The sequence below is a fragment of the Emys orbicularis genome, chromosome 1, assembly GCF_028017835.1.
Source record: "Emys orbicularis isolate rEmyOrb1 chromosome 1, rEmyOrb1.hap1, whole genome shotgun sequence".
Taxonomy (NCBI): domain Eukaryota; kingdom Metazoa; phylum Chordata; order Testudines; family Emydidae; genus Emys; species Emys orbicularis.
Window position 1 is genome coordinate 113908272 of NC_088683.1, and position 26718 is coordinate 113934989.

At 44.9% G+C, this 26718-nt stretch overlaps 1 protein-coding gene across 1 annotated transcript in view; it reads right to left on the reverse strand.

Moving 5' to 3' along the window:
- The window catches only part of WASHC1 (WASH complex subunit 1), an 82356-nt gene extending 56850 nt beyond the window's left edge, over positions 1-25506 (reverse strand). The window contains exons 1-2 of the mRNA XM_065412573.1: positions 25422-25506; positions 2365-2518 (exon numbers count right to left, since the gene is read on the reverse strand). Coding sequence (XP_065268645.1) covers positions 2365-2513 — 149 coding nt within the window. The 5' untranslated portion in view covers positions 2514-2518; positions 25422-25506. The remainder of the gene's footprint in view (positions 1-2364; positions 2519-25421) is intronic.
- Positions 25507-26718: the final 1212 nt, after the last annotated feature.

The following is a 26718-nucleotide window of genomic DNA, read 5'->3' on the forward strand; positions in this document are numbered from 1 at the left end:
AGGCAGACACTCAAATACAGTCTCAGCTGTGTACAATGTACAAACTTGGAGGTGCAAGACACTAAAAACTTAGGGAGGACTCATACTGCAACCAACATGGCTGAGTAGAGATCAAAACCAAAAGACATCTTCTACTCTACTGCTCAAACAACAAAGAACAAGAAAAAGACACTGCAAGTTATTATAAATAGTAAGATTTCCCATTTAAAAGTGAAAGAAGAAAATAAGCAGAACTGTGGCAGAAATAACACTGCAGTATGTGGCAGCCTGCCACGGAGTTAAAAACAAACACTACCAAATTGCTGCATGCTAAAAGCAAACCCAGCACAGGCAACTATTTGATCATACTTAAGGCTACGATTTAGTCATGGAATCCGTGCAGGTGGCAGGGGTACACCGGAGCCCCCAGGTGCTGCAGGTGGCTCCTAGTCCCTGCGCAGCTGCCCTCCTCAGGCCATGTAGGGACCCACAGATCCCCATTTTGTCACCGATATTTTTAGTAAAAGTCAGGGGCAGGTCACAGCTTCCATGAATTTTTCTTTTTTGCCCGTGATCTGTGATTTTTACTAAAAATTAAGGCTGTCAAGAAATTTGCTGCTGGCGAGCAGTGCTGGCTTCAGAGCCGACTCCTGAGCAGTGCAGAGCTTGAGGGGGCATCAGCCTTACCCGGGAGAGGTGTGGAGCTTTTTTTGGGGGGAGGGGGGAATCATCCTCAGCCGGGGGAGGCACAGAACTTTGGGGGGGGGGGGAGGAGGGGACAAGCCCCATAGCTTGGGATGGGGGTCTGTCCCAGCCCTGGGCGGCATGGGGCTCGGGAGGGGGAGGGGGGTCAGCATGCATCCATGCTGATGATGGGTTATGCTCGATAACGATTAAAAGCACAGTGGACCGACACATGTTCATTTTCATCATCTGAGTCAGATGCCACCAGCAGAAGGTTGTTTTTCCTTTTTTGTGGTTCGGGTTCTGTAGTTTCCGCATTGGAGTGTTGCTCTTTTAAAACCTCTGAAAACATTCTCCACACCTCGTCACTCAGATTTGGGACAGCACTTCAGATTCTTAAACCTTGGGTCAAGTGCTGTATCTATCCTTAGAAATCTCACATTGGTACCTTCTTTGTGTTTTGTCAAATCTGCAGTGAAAGTAAGTGTTCTTAAAATGAATATGTGCTGGGTCATCATCCGAGACTGCTATAACATGATATATATGGCAGAATGCAGGTAAAACAGAACAGAAGACATATAATTCTCCCCCAAGTAGTTCAGTCACAAATGTAATTAACGCTTTTTTTTTTTTTTTAATAAGCATAAACGGCATGGAAGCATGTATCTAGAATGGTGGCTGAAGCATGAAGGGGCATACGAATGCTTAACATATCTGGCACGTAAATACCTTGCAACGCTGGCTACAAAAGTGCCATGCGAACACCTGTTCTCACTTTCAGGTGACATTGTAAATAAGAAGCCAGAAGCATTATCTCCCATAAATGTAAACAAACTTGTTTGTCTTAGCAATTGGCTGAAACAAGAAGCAGGACTGAGTAGACTTGTAGGTTCTAAAGTTTTACATTGTTTTTGAGTGCAGTTATGTAACAACAACAAAAATCTACATTTGTAAGTTACACTTTCATGCTAAAGAGATTGCACTAAAGTACTTGTATGAGGTAAACTGAAAAATACTATTTCTTTTGTTTATTATTTTTACAGTGCAAATATTTGTAATAAAAAATAAAGTGAGCCCTGTTCACTTTGTATGCTGTGCTGTAATAGAAATCAATATATTTGAAAATGTAGAAAAACATCCCAAAATATTTAATACATTTCAATCGGTATTCTATTGTTTAACAGTGTGATTAATTGCGATTAATTTTTTAAATTGCAGTTAATTTTTTTGAGTTAATTGCGTGAGTTAACTGCCATTAATCGACAGTCCTAGTTTTTACTTTAAAAATGCGGGGATGAGAACTACATTACTTTCTGTAGCCTCGTCTCTTCCCGCCCTCTGGTGGCGGTTTGTGTTACTGCGCCTGACCAAACAGGTTTTTCGGAGCAGCTCATGCTGCCTTCCAGCCCAGAGGGTCTGCGATTAACGTGTGTTAATTGTGCTGCAGGTTAATCGCAGGTGTTAATGGTAGTTAATTGACAGCCCTATTAAAAATATCATGATACAATCTTAGCCTTAATCATACTAAACAAACCTGAACTCAGTCTATTTTTGCTGGGATACATCTGGCCCTCCCCACCCCCTTTGGAACTCTGGTGGCTCTCCAAGGCCCCTTCAGTGCCACAGTCTTATTGCAGCATTTGGTTTTCTCCTGCTTGGCACTCAGCATCAGTCCCAGTCCCCTGTGTGACAGCAACATACCTGTTGAAGATATCACTAGACACTTTCTGCAAATACTGAAGTGCATCTGCAATCTGATGAATAGCCTCTTCCCTGCGCAAGTCAGGTTGGATCAGAGGGACAGAGTAAGCCTGCCCTTCCAAGAAGTGCTTCTGGGTCACTGTAGCCATTGTGCCTGTGGGAGAGAGTGTGAACAGGTAATTGCAGCATATGCAGCTCCATCTCATCACAGCCTTTATCCCAGAAACCTTATACCTTTACTCTTCTCCTTGACTTAGGCAGACATGAGAGAGAACACCCAGAAACTGGGAAGGAGAGGGCAAGCTAGGCATATCCTAGAACAGCACCATCTAGAAATCTAAAACAGTCTCTTTCATGTAATTAGCCAAAGCCACGGTGCAGTGGAGAGGGAAGGTTTTACTTTGCTTGGATGCTCCTCAGGACAAGGACTGTATCTTTGGTCTAAGTTTTGTACAGCACTCAGCAAATCAGTGCTCAAAATAATTATGCTGAAAACAAAGCATCACATTTCAGAACATAAAATCATTTTATCATCAGACTATGGAAGAACATCCTGGAGGAAGAAGAATTTTTCTCCCCTTTCCCATCCCCAGACAGACTCCACATCTGTACATTTCAGAGCCACCCAATCCTAGGAGTAAAACTTGAAATGTTTTAGTTCACGTTTATACCACAAGAAACCCAGACCACTCGCCTCCTCCACGTACCAGAGGAGTTATGAAGTTATTGCTCAAACTCACCTCCCCTGATTTGATTACATACGAGTCTCCCATTCTAGCACTAGGGACTGAGACCCACAAGGGCAGTTCATACCCCTGGTGACCCATTGACTCTTCCCCAATACCTATAATGGAAAAACCCTACTTATTTTACATTCCTTTCATGAACAAAGCCTGGATGTTCGTAGCAACTTTTCTGTTGCATTCAGCACACACAGAAGTCTAGGAGTGCCAAAAGTCTCATCAAGGATGTGTATGAGGCCATGTCATCACTGAATCACCCTCACATCTCTACCCCAAGGGCAGTATGGGCCCAGGACAGGATCACCTATTGTCCTAAAATTTCCTTAAATGCCCTCATGACAAATGTGTTGGTGTCACCCTGAATTGCTCCTGTAGTTTTCTGGAGGGTCTGCCGTGGTTCACTGTACAAGAAGAAAAAACTGCCAGGAACCAGAGGGAGGGAATCACTACAGAAACCAGCTTCTTTGGGCACACTGAAAATGGAAGGCAAGTCTACTCATTACTACTATTTGGGAGGTAGTATGGTCTAATCGAGAAAGCACTAGAGGTCAGGAGACCTGGGATCCAATCTCAGCTCTTCCATTAGCCTGTTTTGTGACCTTGGCCAAATCACTTCACCCCATGTCTGTTTCCTGCTTCCTCCCTTTGTGTGTCTTGTCTATTTAGATTGTAATGAACTTGAGGCAAGAATTGTCTCAATGTGTTTGTATAGCACCCAGCACAATGGGACCCAGACTGCACTTGGGGCCATAATACAAGTATTAACTCATTAAAATTCAAAAAGATGCTAATATGGGATGAAAATTAAGTTTAGTAGAAAGACGACAATAAAAAAAGCCCTTACCCTCTGCTGGTACTGGGAGATATTACAGTTTTCACATAGTCTTGTTCAGGGACCAGTCTTGTGCAAAGAACACTCTTGGGACCACACACTCTGCTGCTATCAGGGGAATTCCCCCCAATTTGCTCCTGGAGCCTAATTCAGAGGGGATGTGTTAGGTGGTGCAATTACCATATCTGTAGTGTCTATGATGGGTAATTTACATGGCAAGGGCCTGAAGAGTCAGTTAGAGCAATTTATAAGAGGATGTAAAGAGATAAATTACAGTGTTTGCTGCACACACCTCAAACCATCTTTCAGCTGCACAACACATGAGTTACACCAAATAACTCTTCCCTCTAGTCACTTCTTGATGGGTAAATTACACATCAGTTCTGAATTTGTTCCCTCAGATCCAAGATTTCCCAACACATATGGTAAGGAAACACTTTCTAAAATTCTGTGGAGTCACTTTCCATTTTCCTGTAGGCAAATCTGATTGTGGGGAAAGTTCACTAGAAGAAGTGGGGAACAGAGGTGTCTCCCTGTAGTCATGGCTGGTTAGTTTGCTAACAAAACCAAGATTAAGTCCAGCCATCGAAACTGCAGACAGCTCTAGAGGAGCAAGACCAATTCTGTTCTGCTTCAGGCATCACAGGCAGGGCTATTAGCCAAGTTCGGAATCCAGAATGTTTAGTGCTGATGATGTTTGAAGTAGAAGACACATCGATTCTCACACTTCTAACCAATGCAGATGGACAGGAAATTATTTCGATTTATAAGCCTAGCAAGTCTGATATGGAATTATCAGAGGAGTAACAAATCTAACTGCAAGATGACATTTTTTGATCACTTTATTGACCATAACTCAACTTCACCTCTTATGCTTCCACAATTGTTCGACTTTGTCAGCCAAACAGGCTGACATCCAGAGATATAAAAGCACTGAGCCATCTCATCGTTGTAGAGCAAGAGGCCCAGGCAGACATTATAAGCATCAACAAGAATTAGGAAAACTTAAAATCTGATTTGTTCAGAGATCTGTTTAAAATTGATTGTCTCAGTCCAGTTTCCAATTGAAAAGCATCAACACAAAAAAAGCTAATATTACAAGTAGAATCAAGTTATTGGCAGTCAGAAACCATAAAGGCTACTGTCCAGCTCCTATCACCCCTTTCCAGGAGAAGCAGATTAGTGGGACAAGGTGTGAAAAGCCCGTACTGCCACTATCCTAGCAGCTAGACTACTTCAGTTTCCTGGGCTCTCAACACAACACCTTTCAGCAGAGCCTAATATATATACATATATATATATATATATATATATATATATATATACATACACACACACACACACACACACACACAATATAAAAATTATAAAAATAGACATTGTGGGAAGCAGCTAGACATGATCACTTATATGCGAGGTAACAAAATAAAGCTTTACAAAGAGAAGCATGAGAAATGGAAGAGGCACCTTGAAGCAAATGGACTTGGAAAACCAACATGAAAGGGTTTGTAAAAATGGCTTTTGGCTACTCCCTGTGACTAAAACAAGCTGAGAAAGTAGCAGGTTTTCCGAATGATGCAGGTAGCGGCCTACCACAGCTCTGGCAAAAGCATGAGCTTGTTCTACACAGCTGCTTGGGTCTGCTAGAATGAGAGGAGACTTTAGGCCAAGCACTTCCTTAAATACGAATCTCAAGTGCCTTAGCAGGTGAGGAAGAGAAGTAGACCTTGGCAACCTGATGGGACCTGACTAAAAGTGTCAGGTTTGGGGTGGGCTGGGTAGTCTCTGATCACCTCCTCCTGCCCGTGGGGTCAGTGTGACGGCAGCTGTGTACCCCAGCCCTGCCAGCTGCTGCCACCTCACTGTGCAGCACGCACTGCGCAATAAGCATGCCGAGTCGCAGTACGTCTCTCTCCGCAGCACTCACAGCATAGCAAGGTAGTGGCAGCAGCATGGGCGGCAGGTATCGTAGGCTGGGGGAGGCTGTGCTTCCCCAAACAGCCTAGCATGGCCCCACCCACGCTCCACCCCCAGGCCAGGCCCCCTTCTGCGGTTCCCAGTGCTCTGCCCTGGCACAGGCTGGCTGGCCTGCCTCCTGTAGGGACTCAGGGCGGCTGGTGCTGGGGCCGCCCGGCGCACCAGGGCTGGGGGCCCTGCAGCCGCACCAATTGACACACCAGGGCTGGCTGCCCCAGAAGGGGAGGGGGAGGGGCAGGGCTTCAGGCACAAGGGGAGGGGCTGGGGGCTAGCCTCCCCCAACAGCCAGGTCACCGGCCGCCCATGGGCAGCAGCCAGCAGGAGTGGGCCATGCAGCCACTGAGCCACTGACCCCACAGGTAGGAGGAGGCTGGAGACAAATTGTGGGCACTGGGAGTGGGAAGCCCCCACTCGGACAAGCTTGGGGATGAGACAGTGGCACTGACACATGTTGGGGGAGCAACCCAGGGGCAGGGGGAACCAGCTGTCCTTCAAGTGCATGGTGCAGAGCTGGTGTGGGCAGCCGGCCATGAGAGAGGCAGGCAGCAGAGCCAGGGAGTAAATAGCCCCAGTGGCTCCATAGAGGAAACAAAGTAAAGAAAATGGAGTCCAGGCCAGCATCTAGACCCTTGCAACCCAATGCGAACCACACTACAAAAGTGTTGGGTCAGGTGTGTAAACAACCCAATGGGCTCGAGTCAAGTCAGATTGGCTCTGGTGTAGTTGGTTCGTATAAGCCTTTACATTGAGGCCCAAGGAGACCTCTAAAGAGAAGAGTCCTTTCCTGTCATACTGCATACTTGTTACTAAAGTTACTCCAACCTGAAGTTTTGACCAAAACATCTTAACTTATGAATATTCAAGGTGGCATTTTTGCCTTGAATCCTCTGCGCGTTTGTCCGACAGTGGCAGCTGGCACAGAAAGTGCCAGGGTTCATAGGCACTGGAGCACCCATGGGGAAAAACTGGTCGGTGCTTAGCACCACCGGCAGCTCCCTGCCCCCCCTCCCCCAGTCCCAGCTCACCTCCACCTCCGCCCTGCCTCCTCCCCTGGGCGCACCGCGTGCCCGCTTTCCCCCCCTGCCTCCCAGTGCTGGCGCTGCAAAACAGCTGAATCGCGCGGCAAGTGATGGGAAGGAGGAGGGGGAACGCGGTGTGCTCGGGGAAGAGGTGGGGCCAGGGCCGGGATTTGGGGAAGGGGTCCAATAGGATGGATTCCCATTGACCCACAGGTGATAAAGACAAGAGGTTTTCCCTGCTCCCTCTGCTAAGCCAACCTTTCCTCAGTTTGTGTAAAGTTTTATTTGGATTGCAGAAGGGAGGGGAAAGCACTCTGAAAAGTTAGAGGATGAAAAAAGTCTATTTATATCTTTTTTAATTAACCATGTTCTACAATGTTATTAAGCAGCACTCAGAGATGCAGATGTTACTGATTTGATTGGGAAGAGGTGCACTGTGCTGAATATTAAGGAACTCTGGCCCTATAAATAGGTTTAATCACCATCTGAAGGCTCGAAGGAAGTGATGAAAAAGGCATTAATAAGGTTGTAATTAGGCCCTGCAGCAGGCTGCACTCCACCATAGCTCTCATGGTACCCGAGACCTCTTAAATAGCAGCTCACGAGCCCACAACCCAAGAGAGACAGACCTGATTTAGGTCTCAAGATCCCAGGTTGCCTACTTCAGACACAAAAACCCAGACAAGGGCTTCTCCACATTTGGAGGGGCTCTCTGGCCAGAGAGATGCTGTGAGGACACAGAGCCCTATGAAAAGGGAGGCGGGTGGAGTTAGCTTCCCAGCTCTTCCATCAGAGAGCTGCAGCAGAGACCAACTCCAGCTGTGCCTCACAGTGAGCAAATTAAACAGGGCAGCCAGAGCTCTCCAGCCACAGGCACTGGCATATAATGCAGACAGCTGGGGAGCTTTAGAGGATATTGTTCTCACCCCCACCTTCCCAGCAGCATTTACCAGTCCATGAAAGGAACCTAGTCATAGGTGCAGGATCTACATCACCTCCTACCCACAAAATATGAGAGCAATACTCTCATCTACAGCCCAGTGTTTCTGGAGTGTGGCACTTCCACACGGACACAGCTTGGGGAGGAGAGAAGAGAAAAACGGCTTTCCTACACCACATCAGAAAAGCAAGGTGCCTCCTGTGCACCTCCAATAGTCACTCACTGGCAAGATGTCACTGGAGCAGCCAGTCCCTTTGCAAAGGGAGTTAGCCACCCACGTGTTATAGCCTCAGAAGAGGCAGCCTACTGAAGAGATTGCCCTGGTATTCATCATGACTCCAGGGCTTCACGTGCACACCACATACTGCATCCTTGCCTCTCACCCATCAATGTGCCCCTGGACTGAAATGGGGTGGGCATCACCTATATTATAGTCTTAATGGAATGGGTTACTGTAGGCTATTAACGCACTAAATTGAGGAGCAAGGTAACATTTGATTTGGGACCTGCTGTAGCAGAAAGACACTCCATGTCCTTTCTCCCTTCCCCATATGTCTATTAAAATGACAGTCTCCTCCTCCATTCTCCCAGGGAATGGCAGAAGTGGGTTTCATTGCTGCTGTGACTACCTCTCATTCCACAACTCCTGCACCGAAAGATGAAGGGAAAAAAATCCTAGTGCCCTATTGGCAGAAAGCCTTCACTAATCACCACGCCTGCTCCCGGAGGCCCCACCCTTTCCACTGCTGCTGTGCCACAAGGTACGGCATGGTCAGCATATACATCCTCATCCAGGGGAGAGAACAGCCCAGACTGGTTCCACCATTTCATCCCCATAACCCATAATTTCTACAGGCATTTTCCAGGTGTGAAGAACAGCAACCACTGTATCTGCATAAAGCACAAACAACATTATGATCCAGCAGGACTTTAAAATGCCAGATACCTTTTATCTGAATAACACTAAATACTGCCGTCTAACCTTCCAGTCCAACCCAACCCAACACAGCCAGGGGATTTGTATAAAAATGCCTTCAATCATCTCAGAATAAAGATGAGCAAAACAAAAAGCTTAACAAGCCCATGGGTCACTTCAAACAACTACTTAAAAAAATATTGCTTAGATATTCATGTACATACAATAGCAGGAAGAGACTGTAGTATAAGCTGGCCTCCAAAACTGAAGGTGTTTCATCTCAGAGGGTTTGATGCCCCATCTTTATAGTCTACTTTGGAGTATCCCTATTTGCCCTAGGTTTAGCTTTTCAAAAGGGTGAGCCTCACAGCTCTACAATTCAGACTGGGCCTTCGGATTACAGCATCCCTGTTTCTCAGTGTGTCTATATGAATTCAGAATACTGTTAGAGACTTTACCGCTTCAGGGAACAATATAACCTGTAAGTATTTGCAGTGACATAGGAAAGCCTTTTCAAAGCAAACCAGCATTTATTAGTCACCCACAGTACAGACTTTGATAGTCCTTAGGTCAGTATGGAAAAGCCAAGCTCAAGACAAAGTCTCCAATGGCAAAAGCAACTGCCCCATTATTCTATGGCCTCCTAGAATCCATCTTAGTCTCCGTCAGATCTCTGGCCTGGTCTACATTTAAATCTTAGGTTGACATAGCTACAGCACTCAGGGATGTGAAAAATCCATACCCCTGAGCACCATAGCTATGCCGACCTAACCACCAGTGCAGATGAAGCTAGGTCAACAGAAGAAAAACCCTTCCATCACTATAGTCTTCATCTAGACTACAGGGTTATAGTGGCATAGTTAGTGGCCGTAGCTATGCCATGATAGGACCTGCGGTGTAGACATGGCCATCCCAGTTTTCAACAGTCACCTGACACCTCCTGTCGTTATCCCTCATTGCAGCCCCCGTTGTGTTTCACATCTCTCCCTTGGTTGCCAGGTGTTAAGAGATAATGCCCAGTCAGACTCTGGTCACTGGTTCTTCTATCATATGTGCTGATTCCATTCAGTTCTTGATAGCATTTTTGAGTTCAATCCACACTAGCGTATGTGACATACAACCATCCCTAATTTCCCTGTTCCAGAGGAAGAAATTAACCCATTCACTCCTAGTGAGTAACAATACAAAGTGAGTAGGTAAACTGAGTCACACATATTGTCCATAAAAATTCTTCACAACTCTTCCCCCTTTATCAACCAACTGAGCAGGACTACTCTCCACCAGTGATCTAGGGAACTTCAAGCATCCTCCTAACCTGGGATGCAGGCTCCTCTCAGTTGAGCTAAAACACAAATGTCACCCATATGTGCCAGGACAAATTTTCCCCCAGTAGCTGTTCTACCAGGCTTTTTCAAGATTTACGGTACACATTCCATTAAAACCATATGGTTTTCATAAAACAGTACAGAGCAGTTTCTAGCAGGGTAGACATGGAGAAGTTCCCATGCTCCCCCATGGCACATTTGCCACTCTGAAACTTTTGGGTTTGGAACTGCGATCAAGTCTTACCACTACCTCCTCCCATTTATCAACTGGGAAGTGAGGAGGGAGGCAAACCCACATTCCTCAAGGCATCAGCCATCTTGGGGAGGCAGTATGGCCTAGTGGCTAGGCACTGGACTAGTATTCGGGATACTAGAGTTCTAATCCCAACACGGCTACCGGCTTGTTGGGTGATGTTGGGCAAGTCACTTTCCCGCTCTGTGCCTCAATTTCCAGTCTGTAAAATGGGGATAACTGTGAAAAGTGCTTTGAGATTTACTGATGAAAAGTGCTGCACAAAAGGTAGGTATTATTGCTGAACAAGTAAATTTCCTGTAACTGAAATGATTATCTTGAGGGGGTAAGAGGGGAATAGAAAGAAACAAGATTCAATTGGATTGGTTTGGCATCAAAAAATTAAACTCAGCCTATTGTCACAGACACGAATGGATGGATTCTGGGAAGGGGTAAGCGAAGAAGGTAAATATTGAAGGAAGAGACTTACAGAAGTTACAGAACTGTGCTTCAATCATACCAGCTCTGTCAGTGAAGATGCCCCCCACAGACACACCTGTCTCACAGCAGATGCTCCTCTTCTTTATAGGGTCCCTCCATTCTTTTACTAGAGAATTGTATTTTCAAGAGAATCCTTCTCAACTCTTGCTCTCACCCAAGAAAAGCTTAAGACCCACTTTCGTTTGCAGTGTTGTTGTAGCCATTTTGGTCTCATGTAGGCAGCAGGTTTAAAACAAACAAAAGGAAGTTTTTTTTCACACAACGCACAGTCAAGCTGTGGAACTCCTTGCCGAAGGATGTTGTGAAGGCCAAGACTATAACAGGGTTCAAAAAAGAACTAGATAAGTTCCTGAAGTATAGGTCCATCAATGACTATTAGCCAGGATGGGCAGGGATGGTGTCCCTAGCCTCTGTTTGCCAGAAGCTGGGAATGGGGCGACAGGGGATGGATCACTTGATGATTACCTGTTCTGTTCATTCCGTCTGGGGCACCTGGCATTGGCCACTGTTGGAAGACAGGATACTGGGCTAGATGGACCTTTGGTCTGACTCAGTATGGCTGTTCTTATGTTCTTAGGATATTAGAGAAACAGCTGGGTGAGACCTGAAGAAGAGCTCTGCATAGCTCAAAAGTTTGCTCTTTCACCAACAGAAACTGGTCCAATAAGAGACACTACCTCACCCACCTTGTCTCTAAGACCCATTTTAACATTCTCAATGTCCAGGTCTAGCCTCCCCCTCCCTTCACCTGACTGCCCAATTGATCTGTGTCCATTCCCACTTAGGCCCAGGATACGTCCAAGTTCCCTGTTCTATCTGACTCGCCTTTGACACCATTTAAATGTGACAAACTGTCTTAACTATTTGAGTCTCCATGAGGATTCCAGCTGTCCTGCTGCTGCAGTGCCAGCAAGCTCATACAGCTGGCTTTGGTTCAGCAGGGTTCAAAGCTCCTCCGTTTTAATACCCTCACATACAAACAATATATTTCTCTGAAAATATAGCTTCTCCCTGAAATAAAACAACTAGTCCCTTCTTCCAACTCACAGGGCAATAATGTTCTGTTATAGTCTTCAGCTTAGTGATCTTGCCCTCTCTTGTCCCCCCACCCTCCATTACCACCACATTTCCCTCCCACCCAAATACTTCCAGTATCCCACTTCCATCCTTTCCTCAGACCCACTAGATCTTCCCTGCATTTCCACCAATACAAAAATTCATGCATATCACAATATTTCCCCCCCGTCCCTACCCCATATTACTAGGGCTCAATAGATGATATTTAGCACAGTCAGCTATTCAGTCTGGTCATGCCAAATCCATTAGATCCAACCCGCCAGCTTTGTATACGCAGCAGCAAAGAGAATGCTCGTGCTTCTTACAGACAATGTGGCAGCAGCTGTGACTCCCTGAGATAATACATACACACACACACACACACACACACACACACACACACACACACACACTAGAAAGGGGGAACTTATTCAGTACTTCCAATGTTAGCTAGCAGGAAGACCCCAACGGGGTGGCTTGCATGAGATGAACTGTCCTATTTTTACCCCAGCTTTTTGTGGCCCTGGAAATCAATAATCTAGGAAATAAACCGCAGGTTGGACTGCTTTTTGGCAGGGGTTATCTCAGGAAGAGGTCAGAGAGAGTGGAGATTAAAAACAGCAGAAATTGCTTTCAAGTGATGAAAACTATTCCCTTCAAACTCAGACACTATGGCCACGGGATACAGCATATCATTCCATCTTGGAGCAGCTTCTCTCAAGACACAATTCTCCTCCTCTTCTCCTGCCCACTATCTTTAATCTTCTGAAAGTGCCTCCCTTGCTCTTTCAGGTTTATCTCAGTACTATTTCTCCCAGCTGTGTTCTTCACCATCTCTCCTACAACTCAGGCAGAGTGTGCAGTGTCTGCAGTTACCCAATATTACGAAGGTCCAGCAACCACACTGCAGAGTAGTTCCCTAAGGATTACACTGGTCTACAATTTTTGAGAAGTCGTCTGCTTCAGAGATAAAATGTGCTATTTATTATGTATTTTGATGTGCTGAATTCAAATATGACAATTAAAACAACTGATTGGCTACTGTTTCTAAGATATTTAAGTTTTTACATTTTATGTCTATGTATATTGTCTAGATAGTAGAGTTTTAATCATAAATTGTAAACCTAGGTCTTTTCATGTGTTTATGGTTGCTTTACATGAGAATATTTCACCTGTCCTGTTTATGTAACACTTTAAAAATCAGCAAAAGGGTTATATAAATAAAATTTATTATGAAACAAAAGGCAAAAAACTAATATGTACATAGTTTAGTCCTATTCAGTGTCTACTCGGCGCTTCTTGGCTTGTCGCTTGTATTCATTAAATGGAGCATCTCTTGTCACTGTCCAGCAATAGTCTGCAAGCATTGATGGGCTCCATTTGCCCTGATAGCGTTTCTCCATTGTTGCAATGTCCTGGTGAAATCGCTCGCCGTGCTCGTCGCTCACTGCTCCGCAGTTCGGTGGAAAAAAATCTAGATGAGAGTGCAAAAAATGTATCTTTAGTGACATGTTGCAACCAAGGCTTTTGTATGCCTTGAGGAGGTTTTCCACCAACAACCTGTACTTGTCTGCCTTGTTGTTTCCGAGAAAATGTATTGCCACTAACTGGAAGGCTTTCAATGCCGTCTTTTCCTTGCCACGCAGTGCATGGTCAAATGCATCATCTCGAAGAAGTTCACAAATCTGAGGACCAACAAAGACACCTTCCTTTATCTTAGCTTCACTTAACCTTGGAAATTTTCCACGGAGGCACTTGAAAGCTGCTTGTGTTTTGTCAAAGGCCTTGATAAAGTTCTTCATCAGACCCAGCTTGATGTGTAAGGGTGGTAACAAAATCTTCCTTGATTCAACAAGTGGTGGATGCTGAACACTTTACCTCCCAGGCTCCAATGACTGTCGGAGTGGCCAATCTTTCTTGATGTAGTGGGAATCTCTTGCACGACTATCCCATTCGCAGAGAAAACAGCAGTACTTTGTGTATCCAGTCTGCAGACCAAGCAAGAGAGCAACAACCTTCAAATCGCCACAAAGCTGCCACTGATGTTGGTCATAGTTTATGCACCTCAAAAGTTGTTTCATGTTGTCATAGGTTTCCTTCATATGGACTGCATGACCAACTGGAATTGATGGCAAAACATTGCCATTATGCAGTAAAACAGCTTTAAGACTTGTCTTCGATGAATCAATGAACAGTCTCCACTCATCTGGATCATGAACGATGTTGAGGGCTGCCATCACACCATCGATGTTGTTGCAGGCTACAAGATCACCTTCCATGAAGAAGAATGGGACAAGATCCTTTTGACGGTCACGGAACATGGAAACCCTAACATCACCTGCCAGGAGATTCCACTGCTGTAGTCTGGAGCCCAACAGCTCTGCCTTATTCTTGGGTAGTTCCAAATCCCTGACAAGGTCATTCAGTTCACCTTGTGTTATGAGGTGTGGTTCAGAGGAGGAGGATGGGAGAAAATGTGGGTCCTGTGACATTGATGGTTCAGGACCAGAAGTTTCATCCTCTTCCTCGTCTGACTCAAGTGAGAATGATTCTGGTGCATCAGGAACCGGCAGTCCTTCTCCTTGGGGTACTGGGCTTATAGCTGATGGAATGTTTGGATAATGCACAGTCCACTTTTTCTTCTTTGACACACCTTTCCCAACTGGAGGCACCATGCAGAAGTAACAATTGCTGGTATGATCTGTTGGCTCTCTCCAAATCATTGGCACCGCAAAAGGCATAGATTTCCTTTTCCTGTTCAACCACTGGTGAAGATTTGTTGCACAAGTGTTGCAGCATATGTGTGGGGCCCACCTCTTGTCCTGATCTCCAATTTTGCAGCCAAAAGAAAGGTGATAGGCTTTCTTAACCATAGTGGTTATACTGCGCTTTTGTGATGCAAAAGTCACTTCACCACAAACATAGCAGAAGTTATCTGCACTGTTCACACAAGTACGAGGCATCTCTGCTCGCTTTGGCTAAACAGAAATGTGTCCCTTTGCAAAATCAAACACTGACAAATAAGAGAGCACGACACTGTATGATTTCTAGAGCTGATATAGGGCAATTTGTTCAGCAGAGTGATGTAAGCTTCGTTATGATTGCATCATCCATGACTTCTAGGAATAACATGATGCAATTCATATAATGTATGCCGCAATACCAGCTTTAGATTGCATCATTCATTGTTTTGCCTAAAAAGCAAGTACTGTCCAAACCCAGTCATAGATTTATTCATAGATCCAGTCAAAGATGTATTTTAGTCATTTCTGGTTTAAATTGAGATCCCTTCCCTTTATAACTCACTTATCCTCCGCCATTCCCAAGTCAAGGGTCGTATATACTGACCCAATAGCATATCTTGAAAACTAGAGCCAATCAACAATTTTAAGCATCATTTTCGTTCTCAGTGACCCAGAATTAGTAAAGTTTGACTACATTTATTTCAGAAGCATTTTGGCTGTAGAGCAATGTTATCTGCTTGCAGTTTTCCTGCCATAGAATTCTGGGAGGCAGGAAGTCAGGGCAGCACTTTTAATCTGAAGGGATGAAGATTACCTCAGCAGAATGGAGTTTGAAGCTATGTAACAGAGAGATGAAGACAATGCTAGCATTCCAAGTTGTTCTGGTGCTACATGCACAGGCATTTGTCTGCCAGGACCCCCTTAGAAACCGTGAAGGAGCAGCCATGTCATGAGAACAGGGCTTGGAAAAAACTCATTTACTCACCACTAGCAAGTGGGAAGCTTTCCCAGTGAGCTTAAGCTCCTTCATTATCAATTCAGTGCAATTTAAGGTTGTTTATTTAATAATTACATTCCTGACCATCATGGGTGTTTAGATAGCATTCCAAACCTGGAGTGAGTGTAACCCGATGCAGTGTTCTCCTGAGTCTCCATTCACTGCTCATAATTTTCCCAATCAGAGTGAAACTAAAACACTAGCTAGACAGCTTAACTGTTGCTTTTTAAAATCTTATGGGCATCAATGAAAGCGACAAGAATCACGTCAATTTCACTCTTGGCACTTGGGAAACTTGGCTGTTAAAATGCTAGTGTTGTTGCCTCTGGATCTCGCTAGTAGTTCTCCCTTCTCCTCCTCCATTTCATATTTGCCTCTGGATAGTAAGTGTTTGGTAATTGTTTCCAAGCCCTGCGTGAGAGCAACAAACGTTAAGACTCTTCAAGTGAAGGGCCATTTCATACAGTGCTCCTTGAGGCTCAGAAATAGGCACAGCATTCTCTGCTCAGCATCTTTCCTGATCAGTGTGACATCTTTTAAACTCAGAGTATTGCAGACCAGCCTTTAGGAAATTTCCATGTCTGAGATTTGTTCTTAGATGATGGGGAGACACTTTGGCAACCCTAATATCACCAAAGCTGTAACAACCGAGCGCTGACATAATATCCCGGGTTTGACAGGGTAAGGGGCACAAGGCTCACTCCAGAACCAAGCCTCCTATATATAAAGGAAACTTGGTTGGAGGAAAAAAATGGGAAGGAGGGATTTCCCAGATTGTCAAAATTGTTCCTGTTCCCCTGCCCTTCCAAGTTTTGAATTTTAACTAAAATTTTTAAATTTGACCAATTTTAATTGGTTTAATACTAAGGGTACGTCTACGCTACCCGCCGGATCAGCGGGTAGTGATCGATCTATCGGGGATTGATTTATCGCATCTAGTATAGACACGATAAATCGATCCCCGATCGCTCTGCCGTCGACTCCTGTACTCCACCACGGCAAGAGGCGGAAGCGGAGTCGACAGGGGAGCGGCGGCAGTCGACCCCGCACCGTGAGAACATGAGGTAAGTCGACCTAAGATACGTCGACTTCAGCTACGCTATTCTCGTAGCTGAAGTTGCGCATCTTAGGTCGATCGCCCCCCCACCTCCCAGTGTAGACCAAGTCTCTCTCCCTCTTTAGCAAGACAGTGTTTGAGAGAGCATATTCACAAAGCACCAGGACTCCATCACCAGTATCACAGTTCACAAATTTCTAATCCCAAAGCACTGTGGGAAAGCCAGGACACCTATTCCTGTACTTCTGACAGGTACAGTGTAGCAGCTACTGTTAAAGTTCCAATTTAAGCCAGTCCAGTGGCCTAGAAATTGCTATTCTATACCATCATGAAAGCTCTCCAGTTTAGAGTCCTTGCCCTTGGGCAGGCATGAGCTGGAAATAGTTCTCTAATTTACAGAATGCTTCTCTCATGGATCATAGAAATGCAGGACTGGAAGGGACCTCAAAAGGTCATCTAGTCCAGTCCCCTGCACCTATTATCTAGACCATCCCCGACAGGTGTTGCCTAAACTGTTCTTAAAGACCTCCAATGATGGTGATTCCACAGCCTCCCTAGGTAATTTGTTCCAGTGCTTAACCACCTTTACAGTTAGGAAGTTTTTTCTTAACGTCTAACCTAAATCTCCCTGGCTTCAATTGAAGCCCAATGCTTCTCGTCCCGTCCTCAGTGCTTATGGAGAACGGTATCACCCTCCTCTTTGTGACAATCGTTTATGTACTTGAAGACTCATGTCCCCCAGACTTTTGTTTCCAGACAAAACAAACCCAATTTTTTCAATCTTCCCTCCTAAGTCATGTTTTCTAAATCTTTAATCAATTTTGTTGCTCTCCTCTGGACTTTCTCCAATTTGTCCTCAAGTGGGATGCACAGAACCAGGTACAATGTTCTAGTTGAGGCCTTATCACTGCTGAGTAGAGTGAAATAATTACTTCTCCTGTCTTGCTTAAAACATTCCTGCTAATACATCCCAGAATGATGTTTGCTTTTTTTGCAACAGTATTACACGGCTGACTCATTTAGTTTGTGATCCACTATGACCCCCAGATCCTTTTCTGCAGTACTCCTTCCTAAGCAGTCATTTCCGATTTTGTATTTGTGCAATTGATTTTTCCTTCCCACTTTGAATTTCCTTCTTACTTTGAATTATTCCTTATTGAATTTCATCCTGTTTATTTCAGATCATTTCTCCAGTTTGTCCAAATCATTTTGAATTCCAATCCTGCCCTCTAAAGCACTTGCAACCCCTCCCAGCTTGGTATAAAGTTTGTGGATAAGTGTACTCTCTATGCCATTATCCAAATCATTTATGAAAACACTGAATAGAATTGGACCCAGGAAAGATCCCTGCAGTACTCCACTCGGTATACCGTTCCAGCTTGATTGTGAACCATTGATAACTATTCTAAGTACAGTTCTACAACCAGTGGTTTACCCATGTTACAGTAGGTTCATCTAGGCTATATTTCCCTAGTTTCCTTATGAGAAGGTCATGTGAGACAGTATCGAAAGCCTTACTGAAGTTGAGGTATAGCAAACCTACTGCTTCCCCCTCCTCATCCACAAGGCTTGTTGCCCCATCAAAGCTTTTTATAGTAAAAGTAGAAGAAATAACCAGCAAAGAAGAAATCCTAATTTAAAAAAAAATGTGAATGCTCTACTTGAATTTTAAACAATATGGAACACCAGTCAGACCAATTGTTACCCGGGGTTTTCAGAACCCCCAACAGGGGCAACGTAACTATTTCACTCCAGGTGGTGTAAGGAACAAATAAACAGGAACACAGCACTTCTGTCTGATCAAAGAGTAATGCAAGTAAGCGTGCTCTCATCTAAAACTGCAGTTTATTAGATTTAAGCACACACAAACATAAGCAATAGGTTTAGAACAGCCCAGAGATTTACCTAACATCTGGAATGGTATTGAGTAATTAACAGCAGGTTCGCAGTGTCCAGTTGCTTACCCACCAGGGAGAAAGAGTGTCAGGAAAAACGTCTCTCAAGTTGGCTTCAGAAGACTGCTCCAAAGTACACTTTATTAGCTAATCTTTTATAACTAACTTCTACAAAACACATAGGTCAAAATGACCCCTACTGGATCACCACTTTTCTAACTTTCAATGAACTTTAATATCAGAGGCGTCTAGACAAGATTTTCCAACCACCAAGGTTTTCAGATTCAGTTGTTTACATGTTTGTCCCCTCCTCCCATTCTGATTAGCAGAAACCGCCAGCTAGATATCACCTTGCTTCTGAAAGCCTGTCTCCAAATTAACCCTTAACTAAGTGGTGTTCTATTGTATTACTTTATGGTGGCTGAATGCACATAATATGGTTGGCAATTAGCTTGAACACATTCTGGGGTATACACACCCCTCAAATCCAGGGCAACACAATGTTCTGTGGGAAAGTTGGGTTCCACACACAAGGAGCACATCTTTTGCCTGGCAGGAATGCTCTTGAGTCAGGGATGTAACAGCCTTATACTATTAGGTTCCATCTTATTCTCCCCCAGGAGGCCAAGGGAGAATTGTTTCATCCAGTCAAATATTAAAATGTTTCAAGCGAAAGAGCTCCCAGTACCTCCCACTGAATACCTGCAGACCCTCCCCAAACATCTCACAGAGACAGAGTGTGTAAAGGGTTGATCCTCGTGCCCTGAAGTCAGTCTCTTCTCCTCTGACTTATTTTCCCCACATCTTTTAAATTGATCCTTAAGTGATGTCAAGACACTTGCAACTGTAGAAAGAACTGTATCTGTGATGCTAGATTGAGGAAGAACACAAGTAAACAGGGCCCAACATGCTAAGAAACAGACTTCCTTTATTTTCTGTTCCTATAGAAGAGCTCAAACTGGTTATGCTTGGAAGCAGCAAGACAGAAAGCAGACCATATCTGTAGTCCTGCCAAAGGCTTTGGAGCAGCAGTAGAGCAGAACAGATTTGATGTGACTAGGGAAATTGGTCGACAAATGTAAAGTAACACAAAAGAGCCAAAGCAATCAATCAATGGAAATAAGAAGCCAACAGAAACAAATTAGTGCAGGCAACAGGCTTTGAAATAGGATCTACATTTCTCAGGAAACTGCCAGGCAAAGGACAAGGAAGAAACAAAGGATTCTGGGATGCAGCAGGAAAAAGAGCCTGAGGAAATTCCAGTGATATTACAAGATCCTGTGATCAGCCTCATGGAGTGGTCTGCTGAGTGTGTGTCATTCAAAAGGAGATGCTGTAGAAGTAGCAGCAGATGATACAAGACAAGAAAGCAGAGTAAAAAAAAAATCATCCCCAAGAATGCCACCTACAAGCCTCACAGACAGTCAACATCCAGTGCAGTCTGGAGTAAAAGGGCAGGGAGGGGATTTAACAAGGTGTGTAGAACAAAGGATTATTGCCATTCCTGACAAGTATTTATGTCCCCAATCCAGCAGAGATGGTGAGTCAGGAAGCGCACTGCAGTGACAGCACCACTTCCATGTAGAAGTACCAATCAGGTAAGGGTATGAGGGCAAGGCTGTAGGGATCTGCAGTGAAATGAGGGATTTGAGGGAGGATGCAGCACCAATGGAGAACAAGCTTCAGAGTCACCATTCAATGGCCAGCACTATAAACTTCTCATTTTCAATCCCTGACCCCTCCTATCTCAGCGACAGAGCCCTCAGCCTGTTCAGCTAGTGCCACTGGCATTACAGTTACATGATTCTTTTGGTGGAACGAGTGAGAGATCTTTAAAGGTGAGTATCCATCAGCACTCTCTCATCTACAGAGCTTACAAAATTGTGGTCAGCTCTCATCGTCTCATGTCTCGATTAGTGCAACATCCTTCTCTCTGGCCTTGACAAATGCAATCTTGGCCCACTGATATCCATTCAGAATGCTACTGCAAAAGATCAAAGTGTTGGGCTAGGAAATTGAGCATGTCACCCCCTCTTTGCATCCCTTCCTTGGTTCCCTCTTCTCTATCATACATAAGCTACTTGTCTCCACTTTCAAGACCCTTCATGACCTATCCCCACCAACCTATCACCTCTCATTCAGCAGCAAAAGATCAGCTTACACTTCCAACTTCTCCATGATGCCAGCCTCCATCACCCACTTGTTAGATTTTCAAACATGCACCTTTATGCTTTCTCCCATGCTGCTCCCACAGGCTTCGGAGGAGCGCCCCATAAACATCCTCAAAACTCAGTCATTATCCTTCTTTAAATACCTCCTTAAAACTCTCCTTTGCCATGAGGCCTACAAAAAAATTGACAGCAGCTAAGCTACTGGTGTACTAAGACCACTGTCTGTCACACTGCCAAATACCATCTCATTGTTTCCTTGCGCACCCCCTTTGTCTGTAAATATCTGTTGTAGCATCTTAGACTGTAAGCTCTTTGGGGCAACGACTGTTTTTGTTTTGTGTTTGGGGTTCTGGTCCATGCCTGGGATTCCTAGATGTTATAATACAAATAAATAAGAAAAGCACCACATTTAAGATGGAAGCACTGATGGACTGGTGCGGTGGTGGGGTGGGCATTTCTGTCTTGACAAAGCAGTCCCAGGGAACACATGGGTTTAATAATGTTGCCATTTTAGCTCTTTCCACTTTCTAAATGAGACGAGTTCATCAACCAAATATAATTAAACAAACACATCAAGGCACCCCCAGACATCCTTCCCAAATCACGACAGCCTAACCAGAGCAGAAAGAGGGGAGTGGCAAAACAGCAGAACAAGACTCAAAGGAAGACTGAAATACAGAAAATTTCCCAAGACATCAAAATAAGTTTGCTTCCAGACCTTGCATCAGGCAGAGGAAGTGGTATCTGTTCTGTTCCAGAGTAATCTCAGTACTCTAGGAAGACTGGATGCCTCAGAAAATTGGCAATAGATATAGAGCCTTTCACCTTTAGGTCACCTGATCTGGGTCAGAAGACTGCAAGCCATTTCCAGTGATGGCTACTGAGTGGTCTAAGAGAAGTGAGATGGTGGTCTCAGTCCAGTCCCTAGCAGACATTTGTTCACACCGTATGAATCACCACCGCAGCTGGCACTGATTCCCTGTAAATGGACCAATCACAGTAAAGAGGCAAAAAGACCCAGAGAAAGCGTACTTTTCCTCAGGGTGAGGCCCCCTCGTCTAGTGGTGGAAGCATATCTGCAATGCTCTTAGAGAAATATGAGTCACCTCTTTTTGATAGGAAAGACCTTGGATCAATCACTGATCAGTTTAACATTTCATGATGTGATTTTACAATGGGACAAAGTTTTTCACTCAGTATTAGAGTAAATATTATCTGTGCCCACCATTGCTGATGTGGCCTCAATAACAACCTTTTTCACAGCAGTTATTATGCCTGTCAGCAGCCTCTCTCAGTATACACAGGTAAATGTAATACCACTGCAACCGTATGTATTACTGTTGGCTGACTCATTCTTTATTTTCAACACAGAAGAATTTTATTAGAATGAATGCATTTATCACAATAGCATGTGTTTATTTTGAAAACATTACCCATGCATTTATTTGACAAATGCATCTCCACAGTGCAAGAGAGGCATCTATTTTAGTCAATGGTTAGTAATATTACTTTAAGCATACCAATGTACAGCTTAAATCCAAAATTTGTACTTTTAAAAAACAGAGCTCTCTCTGGAACATTAAAAAATGGATTCTAATGCACTGCTGAACTACAAATCTTCCACAAGCCGGTGGCTTTCTTTGCATTAGTTGCTGGTTCAACAGCAACTACTTGATATTCAGATTAATAATTTTTTTAGAAGATTATTCATCACAACTTTACTGCAAACCATCAGCTGATGTCCTGGGTAATGATGACTGAACCAGTTTCACAAGCTTACTCCCTCCCCCCAAACACACACTGCAGCTTTTGCTTGTAGAGTATTCCTCACTACGTATTTCAAATGGCAGCAATTTTTTCTCCATCAGTACTGAGTAACTAAAGCAAGGGCTTTCCTATGTGTACACAAACTACATCTGGGCCTTGGCTACACTCGCGGATTCACAGCACTGCCGTGGCAGCGCTGTGAAGCGCGAGTGTAGTCGCGCCGCCAGCGCTGCAAGAGCTCTCTCGCAGCGCTGCAAGTACTCCACCTCTCCGAGGGGAATAGCGTGCAGCGCTGCAGGCGCTGATTACACTGGCGCTTTACAGCGCTGCACTCAGGGGGGGGTGTTTTTTCACACCCCTGAGCGCAGCAAGTGCAGCGCTGTGAATTGCCAGTGTAGCCAAGGCCATAATGAGTACACAGCAGCGTTCATTATTCAGGGATTCTTTAGAAATTCTCCATGCCCAATATACAAACTGCAATTCAAAGCCTTATAGTACTGCACTGCTTCCACTGCAGGATTTGAACAATACAGTCCACAGCTGTGGAGAGCAGAATAAGGGCCGGAACAAAGCCTGTTCCAAACTTGTCATCCCATCAAAACAGACCATTATACATCAGTATGAATCTCATATGTTATCAAGCCCCTCTTTCTAAGGCTTAAATTGGTCACAGATCTGTCATTACTAGGAACAACTGCATTTGTTTGCAACATATTTTTAAATCTCAGAGTGGTTCTTTAATACACTTACAATGTCCTGTCAGCAGCTATTTACTTGCCTCAGACCTGACTCAGATAATTTTTTTTAATAGTTCTGTGACTCCAAGTGATTCAGTCCACTTTAAGCCCTGCCTCCTCCCGCAAGTAAGCTTTATTTCTGTGAATGGGATGGTGGTGCCTATGATTCTGGGGAGGGGCCAAAAATCTTCAAATGCAGTGGTATCTACTATCAGGTCCATCTGAGGTACTGATTCAGATTCTGCAAAATGCAAACTCTTTTTAAAGTAAATGTCTAGGGTTGTGAAGAGAGTCTTTCAAATGCAAACCAAGCAGTAACTGATACAAAACTGAAGCAAAGTTGCCTTCCTGCATCTGCAACAGCCTGAAGCAACTCAGAGATGTAAGCATTCATAGCAATGTGATGCTAACTCTCAAAGTCATTAATCATATTTCCAAAAATTACCAAACGTGTACACAAGTCTGGTAACTGCCAAATTACCAAATAATCAAAGGACAAAAAATAACAGCAGCCCCATGAGTGCCTGGCATACATAGAATCATAGGACTGGAAGGGACCTCAAGAGGTCATCTAGTCCAGTCCCCTGCACTCATGGTAGGACTAAGTATTATCTAGACCATTCCTTACAAGTGTTTGTCTAACCTGCTCTTAAAAATCCCCAATGATGGAGATTCCACAACCTCCCTAGGCAATTTATTCCACTGTTTAACCACCCTGACAGTTAGGAAGATCCTAATGTCCAACCTAAACCTCCCTTGCTGCAATTTAAGCACATTGCTTCTTAACCTCCGAGGATAGGACAAGAAGAACAATTTTTATCCCTCCTCCTTGTAACAACCTTTTATGTACTTGAAAACTGTTATGTCCCCTTTCAGTCCTCTCTTTTCCAGAAGAAACAAACCCATTTTTTCAATGTTCCCTCATAGGTCATTTTTTCTGGATCTTTAATTATTTTTGTTGCTCTTCTCTAGACTTTCTCCAATTTGTCCACATCTTTCCTGAAATGTGGCACCCAGAACTGGACACAATACTCCAGCTGAATCAACGCAGAGTAGAGCAGAAGAATTACTTCTCATGTCTTGTTTACAACACTCCTGCTAATACATCCCAGAATGATGTTTGCTTTTTTTGCAACAGTGTTACACTGTTGACTCATATTTAGCTTATGGTCCACTATGACTCCCAGATCCCTTTCTGCAGTACTCCTTCCTAGGCAGTCATTTCCCATTTTGTATGTGTCCAACTGATTGTTCCTTCCTAAGTGGAGTACTTTGCATTTATCCTTATTGAATTTCATCCTATTTACTTCAGACCATTTCTCCAGTTTGTCCAGATCATTTTGAATTTTAATCCTAACCTCCAAAGCACTTGCAACCCCTCCCAGCTTGGTATCATCCACAAACTTTGTAAATGTACTCTCTGTGCTGTTATCTAAATCACTGATAAAGATATTGAATAGAACCAGACCCAGAATTATAAATGTAAACGTATATGTACACATGCATATATACAACCATATATACAATCACCCAAGCTTTGCCACAGAGCATTGATGAATATACTAGTAATGTCCATAACTAGGAGTTTTGTTATTACAAAATTGTCATTTTACCCAGTTTACCTGTATAAACCCCAATATCTGCAGGAGATCTATTATGCACCAAAGGTAAGATATGCACCTATTTTTTGTAGGTCCAACTCATGAATCATAATTAACGATATAATTAAGCCATTTCCCCAGAATGCTACAACAACCCTTTACTTTAATATATTACGTATCCAATGCCCTCCAGCAACAAGTGCACCATCTCAGCAAGTCTCACACACACACACATCTGTGGGACTGCAGAGAACACTCAGAAGTCCTACGAATATGTCCCAGTAAGAGGTCATCTCGAATCCCTTCCCTCCCAGCCCGGGCTCCCCATACAAGCGTCAGGTAACAGGCGGAGTTGCTGAAACCCCCCCAGCCCCCGCCCGGCCATAGCCCAGACACCCCCGCCAGGCCCCAGAGCCGCCGGCCTCCCAGTAAGGCCAGTCCCGGGGTGACCCGGACACTGAGGTCCCCACAAACTCCCCAGGGACCCATCTAGCGGCAGCCCCCGCGGCTCTGCCTACGGGCCGGGCCCGAACCTCAACCCCCTCACCTGCCGCGAGCGGGACACGCCCCCTAAACACCTCGGCAGCAACGGCAACAACAGCGCCCCTCCGACCCTCACCCACTTCCGCCCCTACCACGGGTCACTTCCGCTCCCGCTGAACACCACTTCCGCCCCTACTCTGCCCCACTCCCGTTAGGTCCTAGTGCCTGGCGGGCTGGGTCCCGCTGGTGGGCAGCAGCCAGGGGGCTGACATAGGGGGAAAGGGGGCGATTGTCCTGGGGCCAAGCTCTGGGGTCCCCCAAACGCCTGTAACCTCTATGTAAATAAAGTGACGGGGGGGGGGAACGATGTACCCGGGCCCCAAATGTCTCTGCACAGGCCTGGCAGCGCTGGGGAGGAGCGGGGCGGAGGGGTCCCCGGGCTGAAGCCCCAGGCGGCTGGGTCCTAGGAGCGAGTGCAGAACGGACACCGTGCACGGGGCTCGCCCGGCCCTGGAAGCCCGCCGCGTCCCTTCGCAGCCAGACCCCAGCTGGGGAAGGGGCCTGTCACTTTGACACGAACTGTTGGCTCGGTGTCACGCAGCCCGACCCCGGCTCTGGATCCACAAAATCAACAGTGCCAGTGGTTGGAGGGGAAGTGGAGACTTCGCCATGCAGTGCTTAAAGTCCCCAGGGCTGCTGCTAGTGCTCCCAGCTTATGGGAACCCCCTCAGATACACTTTTTTCAGACCACCTTAAGCACTGGCTCCACGCTCCCCAGCCCCAACGTGTCCCCGCAGAGCTATCACACTGTCTTTGGAGATACTGCCGCCGCATGTCGCATGACATAGGTTCTCAACCACCACCATAGCGTGACCCCATCTCACAATAGAACATATTTCAGGGTCTCCCCTCTCTAATATAATCACAAAGAAAGGAAAGCTGGTCACACTCCCCCTGGATCTGATTCTGGCCCATAGGCAGAGAAGTGAACATATGACTTAAGAGAAGATCACACACACAAAAATCCACTGTCTCTTCTGCCTCTGTTTCCAGCTGTCTTTCTGCTTCTGCGTTTCTCAGATTTGGGGAACAGGGAACATCTGACTCAGGTGCACTTGTTCTCCCTCCAGTGCTTAGTTGAAGATCTGGGCAAATAAATCTTTTTTTTTTTAATAGTGACTATTTGCTGAAATTTTTTGAATGAATTCTCCTTGGTTCTGCTTATGCCTCTTTTGCATTCTCTTTCTGCAAACATCCAAGCAAACAACTTTACCAGCACAAATACTCATGGCAAGTGAACTTCAAAGCTGTGTGCACAAATATTAATCAACCCCAAAATTTAATTGTGCATGTACAAGTCA